The sequence below is a fragment of the Gopherus evgoodei genome, chromosome 3, assembly GCF_007399415.2.
Source record: "Gopherus evgoodei ecotype Sinaloan lineage chromosome 3, rGopEvg1_v1.p, whole genome shotgun sequence".
NCBI classification, from domain to species: domain Eukaryota; kingdom Metazoa; phylum Chordata; order Testudines; family Testudinidae; genus Gopherus; species Gopherus evgoodei.
The window spans coordinates 190779821-190806018 of record NC_044324.1 but is presented as its reverse complement, the minus strand read 5'-3'; the positions used below and the strand labels follow the sequence as shown (position 1 = coordinate 190806018).

Genomic DNA, 26198 nt, shown 5'->3' with positions numbered 1-26198 from the left:
AAAGAACGTACTAACGCTTAAGAAACCTAAGAACTGAGCATGCTGGACAATAAACAAAAGACGGTGGCCTTCCAGCTATTACCAGCCAAGGGGGATGCTATACATGATGTCACTTCTAGGACAAGTCCCATATGAGTATGAGTTTGGCAGGATTGCTTCACGACACTGCCATCTCTGACCTCACATTTTTTCTGATTGTATTAGCAGCGAGATGTATTTATTTATTTAAATAAGTTATGAAGGCACGGTCAGAATTTTACTTGTAGCAGTTGGCCAACAAAACACGGCTTTAGGAGACTGATAGCAGACTTACTCATAGAAATACTAATTTTACAAGTGCATTTATTGTTTTTTTTTCCCCTTAGCCTTGGTCTCCTGCCTGTCAATAATGAAAAATTAGTGAAGGGTTAGAGTAGGGTAAGGGTATTTGTGAAATCAAATGTATATATTTTTGTCATATTTGAACGAAAATGTCTATATTTAGAGAATCTTCTTTTTCCCATATCTCCTTTATTTATCAATCAATTTTGGTAAAATTTTAAATTGAGTCAGTTTTTTCTTTTTTAGAGGCCCCTCCTATTGCAAGGCCCTACCTAAACTGTAGTTTAGTTATATTATATCTTAATCTGGCTTCCATCTGCTGACAACCCACTCCCCCTCCTCTGTTCCGAGGCCAGGACATCGTCGTTTTAGGACTCTCTCTGATCCTAGGCTCAAGCTTGGGAAGAGTAAACTGTTCTGGCCCTGTTGGAGCCAGGTAGGGGATATTCCTCAGAACAGTTTTCCATGGTTTCCTCCAGGACTGTGTCTTGTCTTTTCGTTTCGAGTTTATTTCTGCCTTATCACCATCCTTTGATTTGACTCCTGGCAGTCAACTTGATTAATATGAGTCAGGTAATCTGAGGGGAAAATCATATTCATAAAACATGGTACTCTTAACCCCCTCATTCGCCACATCCAGACAATTTGTTTGGTCCTATAAAAATGTTGGCTTTGCTGTTTAATCCCATTATCTCTGCATTGATCCCAGACAGACTAGGGACAAGAGTTTGATCAGCAACTAAAACTTTCTTTGCTTTAAAGCAGTGGGACAGATTCTCCTCCCTGATAAGGCAGCCATGTGCCATTCTAGTAGAGCAATGCAGCCTTATAGCTGGTCTAAGTGGCCAGCTAGGGATATCCTCAGCACTGGGGAATCTCTGAGTTGAAAATCACTGGCTCTATCGAGTATTCTAGATAGGGAAGAGAGATGTCAGGAAAGCACTGTGTTCAGCAATGCCTGACCAGAATGACAGCCCCTTCAGAGTCATTGCAGCTAGCTGCCAGTTAGCCTCAACAGAATTTACCCCCAGCAGCCCTGGGGATCAGGGAACACAAAATTGATCTCGGGCACTGAGCACAACTCAGCCACTGTTTAGTTATATTACAGTGCTGTGTAACTTTATATGCAACACATCATTCTTCAGCTTTCTAGGCTCCATGTCTGTTTTGTTTTTAAACACACACATGCAGACTTTCATTTCCATGTAACCAGATGTTTAATTACATGATGATTAGTAACAAATCCCATTTCCCCTTGCCTGCTGGATTGCCAAGGAGGAGTTAGTATAGCATACAGCACACCCTTACATTTGACAGATATTCCAACACATTGCACACCTTTGGAATTCAGTAGAATGAATTTCATTGCTCCAATTACATCTGAGAAACAGGGATTCGAGGGCTCAATACATAAAATTTAATTAAAATGATCCAGACGGAATGTTCCGTCTGGAAGAGGTTAGGCAATCTTAGTTTAAGATTCCCAACCCCATTTCATTTCAATCCAGAAGATAAATATTTAAATAAATACATTTAGATAAATATTACAAGATCAAACTAGCTAGGGACATTAATGGAAACAAGAAAACATTATACAAATACCTTAGAAGCAAGGGGAAGACCAAGGACAGGAGGCCCAGTACTCAATGAAGGGGGGACGGGGGGAGAGACAACAACCGAAAATGTGGAAATGGCAGAAGTGCTTATTGATTTCTTTGTTTCGGTTTTCACCAAGAAGGGTGGTGCTGATTGTACGTCTAACATAGTGAATGCCAGTGAAAATGAGGTAGGATCAGAGTCTAAAATAGGGGAAGAACAAGTCAAAAATTACTTAGACAATCAGATGTCTTTAAATCAGATTTTTTTTTAATAAAATGCTTTTTCAGGGAAAAAACCTATCTAAAAGATAGTTTTAATTAAGATGCGATATCTTTGAGCTATAATGTATCATGGAATAGGGATTATAAATTCTAATTCTATAGTATAAGACAATATATTCATGTAACGTTTAAGAAAAATTTTGTAAATGAGTTCCAATAGTTCATGGATTAGAGACCCAATCTTATGGTGTTCCAGGGGTTTCTGTATAGATTATTTAGGTTAATCTTTCTAGCTATGCAATGGGACTCAGTGCTCAGTCTATAAGATACCATCAGAGATGCTTAGTTTTGCAGTTCTTAAACTGTGGATTTGTGTCTCCAGAGATAAAATGCTTGTTAACAGCAAAAATGTTTTAAAATAAATATATAGAGAAGAGAAATAGCAGACATCAACTCTATTGTCCCTCTGCAAATTTGTGTACACAGAGTCAATCCCTTACCCCTCTAAAAGTGCTAAGTTTAAAAAGTTAGATAAATAGAAGATTGTTGGAGGTGGAATAGATCTGGACAAGGAGAAGAAGTCTGGAGATAAATGTGAGAAGGGAGCGACAGGCAGTAGAAACAAAAGTGAAATTGTTTGAGCAGCATATTCCAGAAGTTTTGAGGTCTTTCTGAGTGTAGCCTTCATTGATTTAAGATCTACCATACCATTCTCTCACTAGAAGGGAAAACCTATAATGGCAGCAGGCCACAAAAGAGACCCAGTTTGGGAATATTTTAATGAAGTTCTGCTATCTGTGGGTAAGACAGGCACATGTGCAAAAGGCAAACAGTCCAACAAAGAAATGCAAGGTCTGATTGCCTGAATGAAACATCATGAGAAGGTTTCCTTCTCAGGAGAAAGCTGCGTTGAAGATGATGAAAGGACCATGTCTGAACATGCAGGATCTTCAGATTGGTAAACATTTTTATTTTGTACTTCTTTCTTGAGGACGGCCTGTCTTCCTTCTGGACTATTCTTGAATTCTCATGTTTGAGCAAAAAATATAGTTGTGATAAAAAATAAATAGTTGAAATAGGCAGATCTTCCTTTTACAGTTTCATCTTTAAAGTAGTACTGAGTGTCAGTGAATGCAATGAGTAATACTAAATGAGCAGTATGGTAATAATAATTAAATAACTGCATTGACTCACTTTGTTTAGGAGAATACATCCTCAATATACAGGATTCTGAAGACTATCCACCTTCAAGATCACCATCATTTTCTATAGTTTCAGAGTTCTCTGCCAATGCTAGTGTTTCAGTCACATCATGTATGTCACATAGCCACAGTATATCACCTGTAGCAAAAAGAAAAAAACCCCTCCATCATCCAGAAACAACCATAGGTAAGTTTGTGATAAGATCTAGCAGATTACAAAAAGAGGTAATTGACGAAAAAATTGCCCAGTGTGTTTATGCAACAAACTCTTCTTTCCATATGATTGAGAACCCACACTTCATTAACATGGTCCAGTCATTAAGATCAGGAAATAGTCTACCCAACAGAGCAGATGTCACAGGCTCATTCTGACTCTGGCTTCCCCCTGGTTCAGGACAACCTGCCTTTGCCCCCAGGTTTCAGTGCCCCAGCTACCCAGACTTCTTTCTGGCTCTCTAAAGTTTCAGGCCTTCCTCGCGTCTCTCAACCATTAGCCCAAGAAACAAAACACCCAGTTTCTTTTCATCTGTATCTTCTCCCTGGTCTCCTTTTCCCCTCTGCTCCCACCAGCTGCATTTGATCACCAGTTAGGCACACACCTCCATGGCCTAACTGGGGTCAGTCTCCACTTAAACCCCATCCTGGCTAACTAGAGGTTATACACCTGACCCAATCACATGGCCCATTCCCTTTTATTACAGTGATTTACTAGCACATCAGCTAGAAGTTACACAGTAGCCCAAAAGCAATTAATTGACTTGTATTACCAATTTCACTGGCAGCCAAAATCCTAGTTGTCCAAAAGCAGCTAACAATTAGTGTCTTCACTACAAATGACTGGTGACAGCAGTCCTTGCTTAGACTATAAGCTCTTTGGGCAGGGACCATCTTTTTGTCTCAGTTTGTACAACACCTGGCACCTATACACTACTACCCTGCAAATAAATAACTACAGATGTGTATTGTAAATATCACTGAGTTTATCCCAGTGAACAGAGCTACAGGATAATCTGGCAGATTATAAAGAAAAAATGAACTAGTTAAGAATCCCTATTTGCTATATGGATAGATCTGAAAAGTAGCAGTCCAAGGGATTGAGGCTGAAACACAGCCCTCATTCAATCAGAAAGGGAGCCTGGCAAAGGAGGCAGCTGCTGTGCTTCCCAATTTACCTGGAAGCAAATGGTGTTGAAAAGAAATTGGAGAGGGTGAAATCCTCCCCACTGCTACATGTGGCAAGAGCAGAGCCTTGGAGAGCTACCATACATGCCAGTGCGAGCATAAAGATGACTGCAAATTGCTAGACAAATTCATTCAAAAAGTTCTGGAACACTGCGATCCACGCAGTAGTAAGACAGGCTCATTTTCGTGACAAAATTCAGCTGTGTTGATTGACCATTATGTTGCAAACCCATACAATTAAGCTAAGTTATGGGAATCTTAACAGTCAGAGTATTATTTATGTGTATTACAGTAGCACCTACATGCCCAGTCAGTGAGCAAAGCCTTGTTGTGGAAGGCACTGTATATGGATAACAAAAAAGGCTGTCCCTGCCTGAATGAAATTAGATGCCAACTTATTGGCAGAATCGCTGATAACCAGGTCAAAGCTGCCCTCCAGTCTGTTTTATTGATTGGCTGTTAATAGTATGTTATTTTGGACTGATTTTTTTTTATTATTAGCTTAGATTTTCAACAAAACTGAACAAAAGGGAAGGACAAGGGAAAATATAAAAATCAACACTAGAGTTTTTAATAACCGTGGTACACGTTAGGGGGCTATAGCTAGGAAATGAAGAGTAGTCTCTGACCAGCCTGCCTGTGTGTCATTCTTTATTACAGACTCATTTAAAATATCTTATTTATTTAGTTAAACAAGCAGGAACTTTTGTTCATGTAAAAAGTCTTTGTACATCCTGGCATCTCATTTGATTTCTTTTGATAGGGAAAATAGAAAAAGAAACGTCAAGAGCAGTGTGTTTTTCTCCGTGTACTGAGGTTGGACCAAAGCCTGGGATAATTCTTTATTGTATTCTTGTTTAAGTGCACACGGTAAACCAGCCTCTATTATTTTTGGATAAATCCACTCTCATTACACTCCTTATTTTGCTTGCTGGAATTCTTTGAGATCATCAAAACAGGCCTTGCATCATTAGTTATAAAGATGCACATTAGCTCCTCAGACTCTGCTATGAGACCATCTCAACGTAAGCCACAGCCATGTTCTATTCTCAAGGGAGAAGCATTAAGCACTGGAAAGTATGCAACAGTAATAGCACAGACCCTCGGGCTTAAATTAAGAACCAGATCCTCAGCTGGTGTAAATCAGAAAAATTCCATTGACGACATGCAGCTACACTAATTTATGCCATCTGAGGGTCTATCCCTCAGTTAAAGCAAACTGTAATCCCACAGTTATTCACAGCAGATAGGTGAGCAGCACTCCAGTTACTCTGATTAGACATACTGTAACATTATATTTAACAATCCAATCTTTGAAACAAGCAATAAATTGAGGCTTCTGAAAGACTTTCCTTCTAGAGATTAATTTTCTCCCTGGAAGACTCAAAGCAAAGAAATCCAGTCATTAAATTGGTTGTTGTAAATTAAAAAATATATATATGGAAATCAGGACCACTTACTATTCAATCTACTTTTTTTTTTTAATGAATTGAAGAGAAGTCCCTCACTATTACTGTGGAATAAAAATCTGATTAAAAATAAGAGTCTTAACTTTCCCCTAGACATTGTAACAGCAGAGGTGTCATTATGGGAGCCTGCAGAATCTAACCAGCTGAGTGCCTTCCAGCATCAACATGGAATTTTTTCCCACAAGACTTAACCCCTTGACAAAAAGGGCTAACTAGCCACCTAAATATTTTCTAATCTTTTTGGTCTGTAGTCCACTTAGTAAATGTAATGTTTTCATGCAAAATGAACACACACACAATTTAAATTAAGAGAAAACCACTAGAACAAAACTTATTCTGGTGAGTTGAGTGCATGTTTGTGTCCTCCATAAAAGCTGCAGCTGCAAATCTAAAAACAAAATAGCAGCTGTGTGCTGCACATAGGGAGAGTGAGCAGTATACCTGCTGGTAAGTGTGTGGGTGGGTGGGGATCAGGCTCTCGTTCATGACTTTTGTCTGTCAAGGGCTATGCACGTTTATAGCACTCAATAAATACATCACATGCTCACATAGACAGAAGTGATTACCAAATCCTGTGTCTCAGCATAGAGATATGTAGAAAATACAGGCCAAATTGCTATCAAAGCAATCATTGTGAAAACATCTCACAGCATTTAATCATTTAGTGTCACTCCCTTATGCATTATTTACACTCATCCTATGCAGCGCATTTAGCTTTTCGGGCTTGTTCTGCCTAGGCACTCATAACATCTTGATCAATCAGTACTTGAAGACCTAATGGTAGTGAATTATTCCCACAATACCCTCGTGAGGTAGGGAAGTATTATTGTCCCCATTTTACTGATGGACCTTGAAGCATGAGTGATTAAGTAACTTGCTCATAGTCACACTAGAAGATTGCAGTAAAGCCAGGAATTGAACTTAGCTCTCTCACATCCCACACCAATGCTTTTAAACCCTAAGCACACCCTTCCTCTCCCTGATCTAGGCATTCCACACCCATTTACATCAAAGGGAGACATACATACAACAAGTATACAGGTTAAGTAAAATCCTTCTGGGTTCTTTCAACTTTACATTGTAGGCTTTAAACGTAGAAGAATGTGCAATTTTAGACTCCACTCCGAAAAGGGATTCCACTCAGGCAGGCCTCTGTGTGCATGCAGCTGTGCAGGATCATGGCCTTTGTTTATCAGATGTGCACAGCTCCCAGCTGCTTTGGAAAGCCAAGCTACATTTTATAATGAATCTTCATTATTTAAGTTAGTTAGTGATGCAAGTGCCTTGAATGCTGCCCTTCTGAGAGCTAAAAACAATTAAGCAATTGACATAAAATGAGGGGCAAGAGCATGTTTCAACCAGTGCAATACACACAATAGCAATTCTACAATGGAACATGTTAATTATTGTGCAGCTTCTACAATATTGAGAGAGTGTCAAGCAACTGCCTACTATGCTCATTTGTGAGAACTAAAAGAAATCAGGAAACAGCATAGGAGTAAGAAAACATTGCAAAGATGGCTCCAAAGCATTAATTTTGAAGTTAGAAATATTCAAGCCAGTTTGTTAGAAATGCTCACACTACTCGCTAGGGTGTGGCTGTGATGGGGGTAGAAGTGGAGCGGTAAGCAAAGGGAGTGGAAGGATCTCAACTTCCTTCCTTCCCTCTCCCTTCCTTTGTTATGCTCCAGAGCATGGGTGGGATAGGGGTCACTAGCTGCATCTGGGCTCTATCCCATGCATTGATGCTGCCACCACCACCATTGGACAGGGTGGTGTTGCTGTGGCCAGGTGATTGGCTCCCAGTTGGGGGACCTCGAGAGGGGGGGTTGATGGAGTTTGCTGCCTGGCTAGAATAGTCATTGTGGGTTTTGTTTCAGTCCCACTTTCCCCACCCTTAATCTAGTAGCTGGGTCTCTAGTGATGCTAGGCTGACTGCCAGTTTTGGTGTCTGCAAGGGATTTTTCACCTTTGGAAAAACTGGAAAATAGCCATGTGGGTTTTTCACTTTCCATCAGCCATCCAACAAGTCTAGTTTTGGGGGGTTTCAGTTACAATCACTGCAACTTTGTCAGGTTACCAGTGGGTTTGGTTGGTTAGTAATGGTCTGACTCAGATTTCTGCAACCCCATGGGTTGCTTGAACACTGGTCACAGGCATAGTCTTGCACAGTGAGAGGGTACACCTCTAAGTCTCATCCTAGGTCATGGCCATGGCTCCCCTCATCAGGCTTCCCTATTCACATGCATGATCATTTCCCCTCTAATACACTTGCTGGTTAGGAAATATGGATAAAGCTAAAGGTTTTTTTAAAATGCCATTTATTTCCATTAGTGTGTGGGTGACCTGTCAGACTGCACTTTCAATGCATCACATTATCTCCAACAGTGAAGATAAATGCTATCTCACAGTATAGTGGTAGGAAATATATCTTGGAGAATTAGAGTTGAAAAAATGACCAAGAATAGGATACAGAAATGAGCATGCTTTTTATTCTGCATTTCTGGTTGATTTTGAAAGGGAAAACCTACTCTAGTCAGAGCATCTAGGTCAATATCACAAACCTTAATGGTATTAGAAGCGGATATTGATCTGAAATATAAAATGTTATATATAAAAGTTGGAGGAAGTGAGCTGCCCCAGTGTTTTTAATACCCAACTTGTCTTAACGCACAATGGGGAACAGGCGGAGTCCCCTGAGCCATAAGAGTGTGTTCAAATCACAAGAGAGTAGTTCAGCTAAAAACATTTGTTGTTGGGTGGGAGAAATGGAGATACTGAACTAGGCTTTTTGCTACATGACACGGGGCAGAAGCCTTAGGCCTTGAGCATATGCTTTGCTCGCTGCCATTTTGGTGCTGCTCTTTGGCAAGAGAGAGCTCAGTTTGCATAGCCAGTGCCTGAGTTTCAATGTGATTGTATTTCATTGTAATGTACAGCTGGCCAGGATTGCTTATGGCAGGACTATAATGACCAACATTCAAAACCGTTCTCTTTGTTCTTGCTTGAGTCATGCTTCTGGTTGGTGACTACCCATAAGATCAGGCTTTGTGTACCAATTCTACTCTGTACACATTCCATCTTCTAGATAATGAAACTAAGGTTATGTCTACACTGCAGAGTTTTGTCGCCAAAAGTTATGCCATTTTATTTAAAGCGCTTTAATTAAATCACTGTTGTATGTCCACACTATACTCCTTGAGTTGGCAGAGTGCATCCACACTAGCAGCTCCTGTTTTGAAATAGAGAGCAGTGCATTGTGGTAGCTATCTCACTGTGCAACTGGCCACAGGATGCATTGGAAAGGGTTTGCAATGCTTCGTGGGACAGGCACAGCATCACATGATGCAAGTTTCTCAATCCCATCATTCTATGGGGAACCTACTAGATTGCCAGCTGCTTTTCAACTAAAGTGTGTGTGTAGGGGAGGTGGGAAAGTGTGTGACAGGGAGTGTCTGTATGTGTGACAGTGTGCGAGAGAGTGGGTAAGAGTGTTTATGTGAGAGTGTTTGTGTGCGTGTGTCAGGGGAGAGCGAGTATGTCAGCATGCTGTCTCTTAATTTCAGACAACTCCTGGAAGCAACTAGTCCTGAGGTGGGGGAAAGGGACACCCCCAACATCAGCCCCCACCTCCCTCCCTGGCTCTGCACAGCAGTCTCTCTCTCTCCCTCACACATACGCATCCCTGCTTGCCTCCATGTTCCTAGTGTGGGAGAATGCAGCATTCCACATTAATGATTTGCTCTTTGTTGCCCAGAACAGAGCCACACTTACAGCTGTCAGAACTTCCCCGAACTTTGAAGTGGGGGAGGGATGAATGCCTGCAGGGCAGCCAAGTTCAAAACAGTGAGCAGAATGGTCACAGTAGGCATCATGTGATACTGGGGGAGACCAGTTATGGTGATACAACAAACAGCAGCATCTACACTGACACTGTGTCGCTTCAAGCTTGATGTAAAAGAGTTTATGCCTCTCATTGAGGTGCATGGGCAGTGGGTGAACAAGCTGTTCGGGGAGGCTAGCGCCGGACCCCTCCACATTTCCCCCCTGCCCCCCCCAAGCCCAGAGCACCCTCACTGCAGCTACCGGCCTCTCAGCCCCAGGCTGCCCCAGTGCCTCCAACCCCAGCCCTGTGGCCAATTGGAGCAATGGAGTCAGTACTCGGGGCAGGGACAGGGGCAGGGACAGGGGCAGCGGCAGCGCGCACAGACTCCTGGCCTCCGCCAGGGGCCACAGTGACATGCTGGCCACTTCCGAGAGCAGCATGGGGCCAGGGCAAGCAGGGAGCCTGCCTTAGCTCTGCTATGCTGCTGACTGGGAGATGCCAGAGGTAAGTGCTGCCTAACTGCAGCCCTCATCCCCTCCTGCACCCAAACTCCCTCTCAGAGCCTGCACCCCTACCCCAGCCTGGAGCCCCCCTCCAGCATCCAAACTCCCTCCCAGAGCTTGCAGCCTGCACCCCCTCCTGCATCCCAGAGCCCCCTCCCATACTCCAAACTGCTGGGCTCCAGCTCAGAGTCCACTCCCCAAGCCCCTGCCCAGTGAAAGTGAGTGAGGATGGGGGACAGAGAGTGACAGAGGGAGGGGGAAAAGAGTGAGTGGGGAGGGGCAGGGCCTCGGGGAAGGGGATGGTAAGGGTGTTTGGGTTTGTGTGATTAGACAGTTAGTAACCCTAGCTGTTGATTGCCTTGGCAATTTTTATCCTATTCTTAATTTTCCTTCCCCCGGCCATACCTCCAAGATTCAAATACACATGATTTCCTAAACAAGAGACTCTCCCAATGAAACCAAACTTCAGCCTGTGGTGCCATAATAAGTTAAATACGATGTATTCTTATTAGGGCTGATGATTAATTGCAGTTAACTCATGTGATTAACTCATGATTAATTGCATTGTTAAATAATAGGATACTAATTGAAATTTATTAAATATTTGGATGTTTTTCTACATTTTGAAATATTGATTTCTATTACAACACAATACAAAGTGTACAGTACTCACTTCATATTATTACAAATGTTTGCACTGTAAAAATACTATTTTTCAATTCACCTCCTACAAGTACTGTAGTGCAATTTCTTTATCGTGAAAGTGTAACTTACAAATGTAGATTTTTTGTTACATAACTGCACTCAAAAACAAAACAATGTAAAACTTTAGTGCCTACAAGTCTCCACTCAGCCCTACTTCTTGTTCAGCCAATTGCTAAAACAAACAAGATTGTTTAGATTTACAGGAGATACTGCTGACTGTTTCTTATTTACAATGTCACCTGAAAGTGAGAACAGGTGTTCACATGGCACTTTTGTAGCCAGCATTGCTAGGTATTTACGTACTGGATATGCTAAACATTCATATGCCCCTTCTTGCTTTGGCCACCATTCCAGAGGACATCCTTCCATGCTGATGATGCTCGTTTAAGAAAAAAAAAGTGTTAATTAAATTTGTGACTGAACTTCTTGGAGAATTGTATGTCTCCTGTTCTGTTTTATCCACATTCTGCCATGTATTTCGTGTTATAACAGTCTCAGATGATGAACCAGCACATATTCATTTTAAGAACACTTTCACAGCAGATTTGACAAAATGCAAAGGAGGCACCAATATGAAATTTCTAAGGATACAGCACTCGACCCAAGGTTTAAGAATCTGAAGTGCCTTCCAAAATCTGAGAGGGAGGAGGTGTGGAGAATCATAGAATATCAGGGTTGGAAGGGACCTCAGGTCATCTAGTCTAACCCCCTGCTCAAAGCAGGACCAATCCCCAACTAAATTGAAATCAATATTTGAAAATGTAGAAAACATCAAAAATATTTAAATAAATGGTATTCATTTTTAATCATGTGACTGATTTGACAGCCCTAATTCTTGTGTACCGTAACTCCTCACTTAATGTCATCCCAATTAATGTTGTTACATTGCTGATCAGTGAGAGAACATGCTCGTTTAAAGCTGCACAGTGCTCCCTTATAACGTTGTTTGGCAGATGCTTGCTTTGTCCACTGCTTGCAGAAAGAGCAGCCCATTGGAGCTAGCTGGTGGGGACTTGGAACCAGGGTGGACCAGCAGCCCCACTATCACTCCCCATTCCCCTAAGTTCCCTGTGCAGTAGTTGACCAGCAGGCTATCAGTTGCCAAGCAGTTCAGCTGTCCCTCCCCTGCACTGCTGTGTGCTGCTCCTGCCCTGTGCCTTGGAGCTGCTCCCAGGAGCCTCCTCCTTGCTGTGCAGGGGAGAGAGAAGAAGATGGGTGCTGTCAGGGTGTCCCTCTCCCCCCTGCTCCTGTACCCTGAACGGGGGTAGGGGGACACCCAGGGCAGAGGGAGCTTGCTGGCAATAGCTGCCCTCTCAACTTGCTGATCTACTTAAAAAGGCAGGGTACTTAGAGTGGGGTCAGCATACTTAAAAGGGCAATGCACATCTCTCAGACACACACAGTCTGTGTATCTCTCTCCCATGCTGTGTCTCCTCCCTCCATTCATGCTGCCTTGTTAATGTAGCCTCACATTTTACAACAACATGTTAACCCTTGAGGGCTCAGCTGAGTGTTAGTTCATCATTTTGCAGTAAGGCATTCCCTGGGAAATATCCCACCCTCTGACTTACCACCTCAGCCAAGCTTCACAGTACAGTATTAAATTGTTTAAAACTGTGTGTATGTGTGTTTCATATAACAGTGTGTGTGGCAAAAAAATTTTCCCTGGAACCTAACCCTCCCCCTCCCATTTACATTAATTCTTATGGGGAAATTGGATTCACTTAACATTGTTTTGCTTAAAGTAGCATTTTTCAGGACCATAACTACCACATTAAGCAAGGAGTTACTGTACTGCACTAGGAGCGTTACCCTATGCTGATGCCTCTCTGTTCAGGTGTCCTCTCAAGCAGCTGGCCTCCCAGCTAGTTTGTGGTGGTAAAAGCAGACTTTTTAGGTCACAGTGGTGTCCTAATTCCATTGTTTGTCCCCAAAGCTATACTATAGAATGCAATTGTTTACAGTGATTTTCTAATGCACTCTATCTTTTTATCTCCCCAGGTGTTTTGACAAAGTGTAATTCGTGGTCTCAATCTTCTAACGCATGTGCCCAGGGGTTGAATTACTGAATAAAGAAAGATCTAATTAATACTATTTGAGAATATTTAAATAGTATAAAAATGTCATTAGTTTCACAAGTTGACTATATGCATTCAATGATATTCAATGGACAAGGAGTTAAATTACACATTTAACTAAGATATTTATGCGCTATCTTATATTCCATAAACATTTAAGTTACAACATACAACAAAAATCAGATTTTAAAGTCATTTTTATCAGCCACTTTATCAGTTGTTAGAAGTGAACAGGCATTTGCAACTTGACATTCAGATCAGCGTTATTCTATACATATTAGTCTTAAGTAGCTTAAAGGCAAACACTACTGCTAGGTTACTGGTCACATGAGAACTGGAGTCTCAGAAGTGATAGGCTGATTTATTTTAATTCACTAACTTGTTTATCTATCACTGAATTCTCCCTACCACTATATCAGATTGTTCTAGTTCTTTTCAATTGTCTTAAGCTACGTCTCACTTGCTTATGACTGCAATACAAAAATAAAGCAAGTATTTGTATATTGAATAGATGTTGCTCTCATGCATATACACTACATTGTTCTACCATTCTACTTTGTGATCAGATGCTAAAGCAATCAGGGAGAAAATGGCATTTTTCAAAGAAATGAAGTCTAGCAGTGTTTGGTAATATGCCCTTTTCTTTTACTAGAAGCTATTTCTTCCTCAACAGCCTTCTAAATGAAAAGCAACTGCACAGATTACAAACTGATACTGAATATGCAGCAAGTATTCAGTGCCAAGCTTTTTGAGAACAGGGGTGTGAATGAGCAAAAGAGAAATTGCATCTTTACTCAAGGCTGACAGTGGCCTCAAGCTCTCTTGATAACTGCACAATTTAGTTCTGAAGCTTTGATAATCTGCATTCATGACATAGTTCCTGTTTCATTTAAGATGTGTTCCTGGCACAGTTCTTGTCATTGTGGCCATGTTTCTGAAAGAAAAGCAGCTAGATTTAATTCAGTGATACTCAGACCTCAGTGGTTCAGGAGCCAGATTAGCAATAAACATTTCGCACTACTGTGGGTCTTTTGAGTATTCATTGTTTCATTTACTACTTATATTTACTATTAACCAATGGCAGTTAATAAAATACTTGGTCAGTCATTTTGCTATGACGGAAAATTATATATATACTGTGGCTCTTCTGAGTATTCATTGTTTCATTTACTACTTATATATATAAAAAATGACCACGTATTACTTTATTAACTACCATTAACTTACATTGGTTAATAATTAAGTCACACAGTGTTTTAAAATCATATGCTGCAAAGAGCCACGGGAGATACATTAAAGAGCCACTTGCAGCTCTCAAGCCTCAGTCGGAGGGTCACTGATTTAAATTAAAACAAATGGCACCGTTCTCCCCATCACAGGAACAACCCGCATGATGGGAGGAAACTTTGCAAAGTTCAACTCACAATTTCCTACTCACAGGTCTGTTGGAGGGTTCCTCCATCCTGCAGAAGCATTCAGGGATTTCCCACCTTTAATCCACAGGTTGCAAGGGGGCATCTCCAGAAGTGGCCCATGCTCTTGAGTATATTTCTGATCCTAACCATACTTTCCTCTCATACAACTCTGGACAGCATCGGCTCCTACAGCAGCTATCCTTTGGGGGTTCCCTCAGCACAGCTGCTGCTGGTGCCCCTCGAAAGGGATGTTCCAAGGGTAGGCAGAAAAGCAGTGTACATTAATACAGCCTCAGGTTGTATCTGCTTACACCTTCCTTCCTTGTGGGATTTGGAGGGCGGAATATGGGAGGAACCAAGATGGTTCTTGTACCCTGCCCACTCTAGCCTCAGAGCTGAAATCCTGTGGAATGCCCAGATAACACAACTGTGGAGCTGAGCAGGCATGCTACAGAAGTAAAACTCCTCGTCCATGGTTGAGGAAGAGCACATGCATAGATTAACAGTCACAAGGACCTTATTCCAATACACAGCATGGCAACATTTTCACTACGAGGTTGACTCAAGCATGTGATCTTCACATAAGCAAATACACTAGTCACTCATTTCCCTAGGCTTGTAATAGGTGTATGCCACTCACAATCTTCAAAGGACTGCTAGCTTTCTTTAGATATAGTGAAACAAGTCAATTTAATTCAAACCCTGTGATTTCCCATGAATTTCTATAGTAATTTAAACCGATTCCCACTAAGTATCTATTATAAGAATGTTTGTATATCAAGGAAATGGACTTGTATTGCTGCAGTACTCTGCACTGCTTTATGCTATTCTCTTCTGACAAATTAGTTACTTTACAGACACTATAATACTGTATATAAGTATTATACTTATATAGATATTTTTTCTTACAATGTTTAATATGAACATACTTAAAGTATACTGTATTCTAATTTAAAACAAATATAAGGTATTGTGGCAGAGTCCAATGTACATAAAATCTCTACATCGAACTAACCTTTTCCTACATCTGCTAGGGTATAGTATGCTTATTTTCCAACTTATACTTGATTAAAAGTAAAAATGATCAACTTCTCAAGTTTAGTATGATAACCCTCTTAGAAACAAACATTCTAGTAATAAAATTATATGTACTCTACTCCAATAAGTGTATAGATCAGACACACACAATTAGTTTTTCAACAGCACGCTGCTATCAACATTCTTAACACACATTCTGGTTTAATCTCTGCTAGAGCATATATCAAAGAGTCATGTGTGTCATCTTCAGCATATGTATGTTCTTATAATCCCACAACCAGACATCACTTTTTTTAATAAAGCTTTTCACACTGCCAGTTTCAGATATAAAGCAACATATATAGCTAACAGGCAAGTGCTGCAGGCAAACCTGTACCTTGATGTGCTTCAGGGCTTGCCAACAGAGGGAGGTGACTGCACGCTGAATTGACGCACACTAGCTGGTACACAGTATGTGAGACACAGTAATAGCACATGCACAGGACAGTTGTGTCCTCTTTCAATTCAAATCATTGCATACATAAGACAGGTCCCCTCCTCCCCCCCAGAAGCATGTTAAGTAGATCAGGTAAAATGAATTAGCTTTCTCTCTTCTGGAGAGTTCGACTACGTGAATCTTATTTAACTCACAAAAGAAAGTTAATTGGTGACATCATCTTAGTTCCTGTTTGTTCACATTACAACCCACCACACAACTGGCAGTCTCTGTACAATGAAAGTCTAGCACTGGAATGGAAAGTGCACTAGCCTGTACTATGTCTGGCTCAAGCAAGTGTAAACAATCCTTTGCACTTAAAGAGAGTATAGTCAGAACTAGTTAAATGTCTAATCATTAGCTAAGATTCCTTATCAAATGTTTTTCTAAAAGACATCACTAATCCAGCCCTGTTAAAACTACAATTATCCCAGGTACTCCTTTGGACCAGCTAGTGCAACATCAATAATAACAATCAAAAATAACTGCAGTAGAGGGCAGCTGTAGATTATGTGCTAGGACTGACAGTTTTCATAACTAACACAGCATGGTAAAAGTTATATGTGGTTTGACTTACTGGAAAAACTATCGCTCTCTTTTATTCACACTTCCCTGATAGAGAAACAATTTTATTGAAAATAGCAGTAACTAAACTATTACGCAGGTACAATAGGTACTCATTTAAAAAAGTAATTACAAGTCAGGAGAAAGTGTTGCTTCAGTAATGAGTACAAAACATCACAAAGCATAAAACCTACAAGACAAGAAAACAATAGTTCTTGTGACTTAAAACAATTCAAGCAGTGTCATTTTAGCTTTTTTCATGGAGTAACTTTTGTTCGGGAAACAATTTCATTCACAAAACCATTATTCTTTGCCAGCACTTCAGCTTTCAATTGTTTCAGTTTGGTTCTGATGTCTTCCTCTGACATGTCTCTCAAGGGCAATGCTTTCACTTTGCAAAGGAAATCCTGAATTATTTTTTCACCTTCCTGAAAGAAAAAGGAAAGTGTATTTAACCTTTAAGCTAATTCTCTTCCCAATCCCACCAAGGAAGCATCAAGAACAGAATTTCATTAAGCGTCAGAAGTTTTCCTGAAGTAAAGGATTTAGCAGAGCAATAAGTAGAGCAGGGGTCGGCAACCTTTCAGAAGTGCTCTGCCGAGTCTTCATTTATTCACTCCGATTTATGGTTTCGCATGCCAGTAATACATGTTAATGTTTTCAGAAGGCCTCTTTCTATAGTATATAACTAAACTATTGTTGTATGTAAAGTAAATAAGGTTTTCAAAATGTTTAAGAAGCTTCATTTAAAATTAAATTAAAATGCAGAGCCCCCCAGAATGGTGGCCAGGACTCGGGCAGTGTGAGTGCCACTGAAAATCAGCTCGCTTGCTGCCTTTGGCACGCGTGCCATAGGTTGCCTACCCCTGAAGTAGAGCAATTAGCAGCAGAGCAATAAGAGAGTGCTTTCACCTTCTGATTGATGGGTAGAAATCATTTGTTGACAAACAAAAATTGTTAGGTTAGTAACTGTCCATGTAAAGATTTTAAAACCTGCTACTTTGAAAGGCTGGATCTACTGTGTTTCATATTTAAATCCCAGTCCGTAGTTTAGCTCTAGAGTTGTGCATTCGGTGAACATAAAAAGTATGTGATTGACAACAGCTGGAATACCTATACCGCTATTGTGAAGCTAAACTGCAAATAGAAATGTTTTTAAAAACAAGGAAAGGACAAGTTGTTACCAAGCAACCAGAGAATGGCAGGCACCAAGGGGAACACATGAAAATAGAAACGCTGTATGCATTTGCCTTTAAGGAAACCAATGAGCAGAACTTTTAAAAATTGAAGTAGTGTGCAATAAAACCAAACATTAAGAGCACCAAACAAATTGCTGACTAGTATTCAGAATCCCTGTGTTGGTAACACAATGTGTCAAGAGTACAAGATTCTGCATAAGCCTCTGTGCATCTCCAATGCAATCGCCTGCTTAATCTCATGGCTCCCGAAATTGTGATTTCCTAGCATGAGGTTCTTACGCAAAGCACATCCAGTGAGGAACCTTCATCAATCTAAAGGACTTGCAGATATAATAGCATATGTCTGCCTCCAGAAGTGATGTTAATGCATCTGGTAAGTTAAGAAAGACAAAACATCTGAAATGATGCAGTACTACTGCCTCTCTTTCTGAAGTGACACTGTATGGTATAACCTTAACAGTATTTTTAAAACACCTAAGAAAGAAACTTTCCCCTACGTTGAGAGGTTTGCTACAGTAGATTATAGCAATTTAATTTACATCAAATTAAGAGATGACACAATTTGAACTCAGACATGAGAAACAATTTTGCAGAGTATTTTACCCTGACCTTGATTAAGATGCAACAAAAGAACAGTCACTGGTAAAAAGTAACCTAAGTTGAGTAGACTGCATAGATTCCATACCTTCAGATGGGTCTGTACTCTGGAAACCCAACTGGAATCCTCTACTGGGCCATGACCACAGGGCTGCATATATGCTCTCTCACAGGGAGGAACATTTAGACTTGGGAGTACGCTATTGTAAGGGACTGTTGCCCCAACCATCCCCCAGGTCCTTCCACTTACTCAGGACTCCACAACAAGATGATGCATTTATTAGGATTTATAAAAAGATTTATAGGAAGCAACGTGGATTTGGACTAAGTGTACTTGAAGAACTACAGCTACTGGCTAAGTTCCCTCTAAGCCGCCTATTAAGCCCCTCTCCACCAGCCCCAGCACGGACCTGCCCTGGACTTGCTGCAGCTGGGGGAGAGGAGCCCCTCCCTCAGCCCAGCTGTGACAAGAGAGGGTGGGGGGGAGGGTCCTGTCTCCTCACTGCACCCTTGGGGCAGCCTGCACCCCAAACCTCTCATCCTCGGTCTCACCTCAGAGCTTTCACCCCCTGCACCCAGTCCTGAGCCTCCTCACCTCCATATTGGTGCACATAAAATTCATTCTGCACATTAACATAAAAAATTAGAGGGAACACTGGCTACTGGTAATGAATTTTTGTCTGAGTATTGTTAGCATATGCGCCCATTTCCTGTGACAGCAGCAAGTTATCCTCTCCCCTACCCACATACAGGAAGTGGGACTGGTTGCAGAACCACTTTCCCAGTTGTACGTGAGACCTGCTACAAGTTGAGAAAGGAATACTGTGTAACTCCATGACAGAGCGCCAGGCAGCCTCCTCGCATGTCTCTGTAACAAAGATATTTCTTAAACTATAGAAGCTGTTTGGGATATGGCAGCATAAGTGCCAAGGTTTTTAGACACTATGACACCATTAAGGTCATAACTCATCTACGCACAGACTGATGCATTAAGTATTTCTGAGAAGAGATGGTTTCTTCAGATTTATCTCCATATGTCACAAACCTAGGAGACCTGCAAATAGATTTACATGCACCAATGCAACTAGGATAAGGTGGATCCATTACTGGCACCCTTGGTGAAAAGGCAACATGGGATCATTATTGGCCCAAGGTCTTTCAGAATGGCAGAGAAGCCATCTAGAGACTGTTACAAGAAAGCCTCCTGTTGCCTATTACTAGGAGGTATACAGGGGAATGAAACCTTGCTTAAGCCTATTAGAGGGGGAAAAAGGGAAGAAGAAGGAGTAAGAACAATTTTAATTGGCAGCTCATTTGCATGATCCATGCCAGCATCTAGTACCAAATGATCAATTGGTGCCGAGAAAGGCAACAGACCACTGGAACCATGGCAGTGTCTGAATCAGCTTCCCTTGACATCTGAGATTGCTCTCAGATCTGCATCTCCTCAACCTCCTCCCAGAGTCTGCGTAAGGCCAAGAGGGAACACTCATGCCTTTTCTTCCTTTGCTGAGGAAGAGGTAAAGTCTCAGCCCAAATTCTCTTATGGCCTTTGAACCTAAAAACTGCTATAAAACGCTGAAGTCCCAGATTCCAAAGAGCTAAGTCTTTGACTTTGAGCAGATTAACCAGTAATGCTCTCACCAACAATAGTAAGTTTACTCAAAGAACAAGAGTCTAAATGGGTATAGGCTACAAACCTTCCCAGGGAAAAAAAGGGTTACTCACCTTTCCTAACTGTTGTTCTTCAAGATGTGTTGCTCATGTCCATTCCATTGTAGGTGTGTGCGGTTCCCACATGTACCAGTGCTGGAAGTTTTTCCCTCAGTGGTATCCGTAGGGGACCAGCTCTGGCACCCTCTGGAGTTGCATGCATATGGGCCAGTATAAGGGGAGCCGTCACCCCCGCCCCCATCCCCTTCAGTTCCTTATTGCCGGAACTCCAGCAGAGGGGAAGGAGGGTGGGTATTGGAATGGACACGAGCAACACATCTCGAACAACAGTTACGAAAGGTGAGTAGCCATTTTTAATTCTCTGAGTGCTTGCTCATGTCCATACCATTGTAGGTGACTCCCAAGCACCACCAGAGGTAGATAGGAGTTCATGGACGTGTCGATTGCAACACAGCTCTGCCAAAACCAGCGTCGTCTCTGGCCTGCTGGGTAATGGCATAGTGCGCCGTAAAGGTGTGCACTGACGACCACGTCACATCTCTGCAGATATCCTGAGTAGGGAAATAGACCAGGAAAGCGGCCTACGACGCCTGAGCTCTAGCTGAATGAGCCGTCACTATCAGTGGAGAAGCGGCCTGTGCTATCTCATAGCAAGTATGGATACAGGATGAAATCCTCTGAGAAGACACCAGAAGGCCCTTCATCCTGTAAGTCAGCACAATGAAGAGTTGAGTGATCTGTGGAAGGACTTGGTGCACTCCAGGTAGAAAGCCTGGGCATGCCTGACATCTAGGGTGTGCAGACGACTCTCCTTGTTTGATGTGTGAGGCTTTGGACAAAACACCGGATGGAAGATATCCTGGTTAACATGGAATTGTGACACCACCTTTGGCAGAAAGGCTGAATGGGGACACAGCTGAACCTTGCAGAATACTGTATATGGGGGGTCTGACATAAGAGCTTTAATCTCAGAGACTCGCCTCGCTAACAGCTATAAGGAATGTGATCTTCCATGACAGTTGCAAAAGAGAGCAGGAAGCCAGAGGACCGAAGGGAGGGCCAGTGAGCCTGGAGAGGACCAGGTTGAGATCCCATTGGGGAACTGGATCCCAGACAGGTGTAAAAAGTCTTTCAAGGCCTTTCAGGAATCTGATGATCATCTCATGTGAGAATATTGATCTACCCTGGATGTGAGGGTGGAAGGCCAATATGCCAAGTACACCTTGATCGATGAAAAGGTGAGGCCCTGGTGCTTTAAGTGAAGCAGGTAATTCAGGATGGATTGTAGAGATGACTGTACCAGAGAGATATTCTGCTCCGATTCCCAGCATGAGAAGCACTTCTGCTCTGTCAGGTAAGTTGCTCTGGTGGAGGGTTTTCTGCTTTCCAAAAGAACCTGCCAGACCTGACTAGAGCAGGCTTGTTCCTCAAGATTTACCCACACAGCATCTATGCTGTGAGGTGGGGAGAGGCGAGGTTTGGGTGCAGTAACCGTCTGGAATCCTGAAGGAGCAGGTCCTGAGCAGTTGGGATGAGTCCATGGGGCTGCTACCGCTAAGTCCATGAGTATGTTGGCACGGTCAAGCTGGGGTGATCATGACTCGTACCTTGTCCCTCTTGATCTTCAAGTCGCCCTGGGGCACACCCTCAAAAGACCTGCTTGCTACCCAGATGGTGGTGGGTAGACCCCAACTGAGCAGAGAAGGTTGGTAGTTGGCCCTGGTGGCGCTTATAGCTGTTACCCTTCTTGCAGTAGGGCTCCGACCTGGACTGGCTCCCGAATCTCTGGGTCTGCTGTGGTTTGAATCACTTTCTTGCAGGTGCAGGAGCACAAAGACCCAGGGAGCACAGTGTAGCCCTGAAATCTTTTAGGCCATACAATTTGTTGTCTGTTTGGTCTGAGAACAGCGCCAGGCCATCGAAGGGAAGGTCCTGGATTGATTGCTGAACCTCTATCAAGAGTCCGGATGACTGTAGCCAAGATGCCCTTCTCATGGACATGGCCAAAACCATGGCCCTGGCTGCGGAATCTGCCATGTCTGAGGCTGCTTGGAGGGCAGCTCTCACCACTGTCTTGCCCTCCTCGAGAATGGTCAGGGTCTCCAGCTTACAGCCCTCTGGCAACGAGTCCACAAACTTGGCCATGGATTGCCAAATGTTATAATCATATCTTCCAAGCAGCAGTTGGCACTCACAATTGGAGGCTAGCAAGCGAATAAATCTTTCTGACAAACAAATCGAGCCTATACGCATCGTTGTTTTTAGGGATCAAACCGGGTTACCCCTGCCTGTCATGCTCATTGGCAGTGGATATGACCAAAGAACTCGGGGAGGGGTGGGTGTAAAGGTATTAGAAGCCTTTAACTGGGACTATTTCCTCTCTGCATGCTTGGAGATGGGGGGGGCAGGGAGGAGGGAGTTTGCCACAAAGCCTTGATTAACATTACCACCCCCTCGGGAATGGGCAGGGCCACATTGGAAGGGGCTGCTGTGCTCAATATGTCAAATAGGGTGTCAGAGGGTTCCGACAATTCCTTGGCCTCCAGCCTCAGATTTGCTGCCACTCTTTTAAGTAGCTCCTGGGGAGCTTTGACCCCATCCTGGGGAACAGTGTGGGAGGGCCCCGCCACCGCCTCATGAGGTGAAGAGGATGAGGAGGTGGGCACAGGTGAGTCAACCAACTCCATTTCCCTTGCTGGGGTAGCCTCAGCCGAGGCTGGCTGCTCCTGGGCATCCTGCTCCAACTCCTCTTCTGAGTCTGGGGGTAGTCAGGAGACTGTCGCCGACTGCTTCTCAGATGTCCCTGAGACCAATTGCAGCACGTGCTGTGATATCTGAGGGAACCCCCATGGGTTTCAGAACTGCCATGGAGCTGGCCACTGGCCCTGAGGCCACAAGCTTGCTGGTAGTCCCGGGGGGAAATTCCGATGCCACTGGTGGGTGACATTGGCCTGTGGGCACTGCGACCTCCTTGCCTTTCGAGCCTGAGGAGGAAGAGACTTGTCTTGGGGACCAGAGTGGTACCGCTGCCGTCTCCTTGCCCTTACCATGTTGGCTGTTCCTGTGCTCTTCCCTTGGGGACTGGTGCCAGGATGTCAGACCTCGGTGTTGTGCCTCTGGTGAAGGCGCTCGGCAGATTGGGGATTGTAGCCTGGTGATCGACGCCTCACACTCTGGGAACAGTCCCAGGGCTCCAGTGACCTTTGTCTTGACTCCAGAAACCTGTACCACTGATCCGGAGACCAGTGTCGTGACTCTGGGGACCAGCATTGAAAGTCAGGGGATCAGTGCTGAGAGTCTGGAGAGCGACGCAGATGCTCAGGAGACCTGTGCTGGGCCTCTGGAGAGTGGCAGAATGCCTTGGGAGGTCTGCCCCAGACAGCCGGTGATTGATGCTGGGATTCCGGAGAGTGGTGCCTGGAGTCCGGGGAGCAGTGCCGGGAGCTCCGGCAGGCCAGCTGGCTTGTGTCGGAGGGACAATAGTGCATTTCTGTAGACTACTGGTGGAATGCCGCCTGTGATGGTGCTGGGGAGTGATGCTGTGGAGATGGGGATCATTGTAAGGGCCACAGGGCTTGCTTCTCAAGCAGGCAACTTCTCTCGCACATTTCCGCGGCACCAGAAGGGACAATATGTCCTTAAGCAGCCTGGAAGGCCTCTGGCATGGATGGCACTGCTAGGTGCTGGGTTCTTCTGCCACTTCCTGGGGTGGTGGGTGGGTCCAGAGGGGGATCGACAGATCAGTTGGTGATGCTGGAGCCTGGCTGGGCTCCGGAGGGGATGAGCTGCCCCACATTGGTCTTTGCTTGGTTCCAGCTTTCTTCTTCCCTTGATGGGACATGGGAGACCACCCTTTCCCGGCATGTTTATTCTGCTTCTTAGCAGGTACTGGTGATGAGGATCGGCACCAGTCAGAGGTTGGGGACTGTGGGTTGCTCCACACCGATGCGGAGGTGCTTGGAGCGGAGTCCAATCTAGCCATCTCGGAGGCCGGTGCGAGGGCCCGCTCCATAAAGAGCGCTTGAAGCCCAAAGGGTCAGTCCTGGGGCCGGTTTTGTTCAATATCTTCATTAATGATCTGGAGGATGGCATGGTCTGCCCCCTCTGCAAGTTTGCAAATGACACTAAACTGGGAGGAGTGGTAGATATGCTGAAGGGTAGGTATAGGATACAGAGGGACCTAGACAAATTAGAAGATTGGGCCAAAAGAAATCTGATGAGGTTCAACAAGGACAAGTGCAGAGTCTTGCACTTAGGACGGAAGAATCCCATGCACTGCTACAGACTAGGGACCGAGTGGCTAGGCATCAGTTCTGCAGAAAAGGACCTAAGGGTTACAGTGAACGAGAAGCTGGATATGAGTCAACAGTGTGCCCTTGTTTCCAAGAAGGCTATCGGCATTTTGGGCTGTATAAGTAGGAGCACTGCCAGCAGATCGAGGGATGTGATCATTCCCCTCTATTTGGCACTGGTGAGGCCTCACCTGGAGTAGTTTGTCCACACTACTAGAAGGATGTGGAAAAAGTGGAAAGAATCCAACGGAGGGCAACAAAAATGATTAGGGGGCTGGAGCACATGATTTATGAGGAGAGGCTGGGGGAACTGGGATTATTTAGTCTGCAAAAGAGAAGAACGAGGGGGGATTGGATAGCTGCTTTCAACTACCTGAAAGGGGGTTCCAAAGAGGATGGATCTAGGCTGTTCTCAGTGGTAGCAGATGACAGAACCAGGAGTAATGGTCTCAAGTTGCAATGGAGGAGGTTTTAGGTTGGATATTAGAAAAAACTTTTTCACTAGGAGGGTGGAGAAGCACTGGAATGGATTACCAGTGGGAGGTAGTGGAATCTCCTTCCTTAGAGGTTTTTAAGGCCCAGCTTGACAAACTCCTTACTGGGATGATTTAGTTGAGGATTGGTCCTGCTTTGAGCAGGGGGCTGGACTAGATGACCTCATAAAGTCCCTTCCATCCCTGATATTCTATGATTCTATGATGTTCCAGCACCGTCACTGGCAGTAAGAAGGAACTGAAAGGGGTGCGTTAGGGGGAGGCGGCACCTATTATACCGGTGCATACATGCACCACTCCAGAGGGTGCCAGAGCCGGTCCCCTACAGATACCACTCAGGGAAAATCTTCTGTCACCAGTGCATGTGACAAGCACATATACCTACAATGGAATGGACATGAGCAAGCGCTTGAAGAATGACTTTCATTTTGCATAACACACACCTGGTATGCTAATCTTTGACATTAATGCTAAAAAAATTTACTGTTTGTACATCTGGATATAGTGCTTAGATTATCCATAAATACAAAGTTTGTTTTAAAAGTCATAAGATACATATAGATAAGATAAAATATGTATATAGTGAATAATCAGCAATAAACCAAATTTAGGTGACATAATTTTAACAATACAGTTTAGATATTAGAATCTGAATACTGGGGTATATCACTCATGAAAAGTTGTACAGAGTTTTCATTGTGGAAAACAAAATATATTAGTGAGTGAAGATTGTCCCTCAGTAACAGAGAATTTAGGGTAGGTTGTCTATTTAGAAAAAACAATCCATGAAGGAAGTATTTCAGTTACTTTCTCGACTGCGCTTCTCATCGGAACTCCAGCTCCATCTCTCCTGGTATTGTCAAAGTCCAGTGATGTGTTCATGTAGATGTCCCTCGACCACCTGATGGCATCTAACACCATGAGTTGCCGCATCAGCCAAGCGTAGCACTGACTGATTCCGCATTCTCTTAATACTTAGAAAACAATATGAACCTAATTTTTTACTGGAATCAACTATACTGAACAAGTCTGTTTGAGGTTGAAGAAATTAGTGCAGATGAACCCTCACGTAACAGGACAAAGACAGTGGGTCAACTGCAGAGCCAGGCAAACTACAAACCTAACAAATGCGAGAGCTAGTTACATATAAACTAAATTACAACCCAAAGGCGCACACACCCCACACACACCCCCCCAAAACAAGCCAACCAACCAACCAATCAATTCTGGCCTTCAGCCCACTGGAGAAAGAAAACACAGAGATAGATGGAGCCATGGTCCCATATATGCTTTCAGTCCGTACTGTTCAGCTCAGCAAGAAGACATGCATGCAATTCCACCCAC

The 26198-nt window shown here is 43.3% G+C and overlaps 1 protein-coding gene across 2 annotated transcripts in view; it reads right to left on the bottom strand.

Moving 5' to 3' along the window:
- Nucleotides 1-13285: 13285 nt before the first annotated feature.
- MSH2 (mutS homolog 2) overlaps nt 13286-26198 on the bottom strand; it is a 123787-nt gene continuing 110874 nt past the window's right edge. For both annotated transcript variants that reach the window (XM_030557718.1, XM_030557717.1), the window contains exon 16: nt 13286-17026. In XM_030557718.1, the coding sequence (XP_030413578.1) occupies nt 16856-17026 (171 nt within the window). In that variant the 3' untranslated portion in view covers nt 13286-16855. The remainder of the gene's footprint in view (nt 17027-26198) is intronic.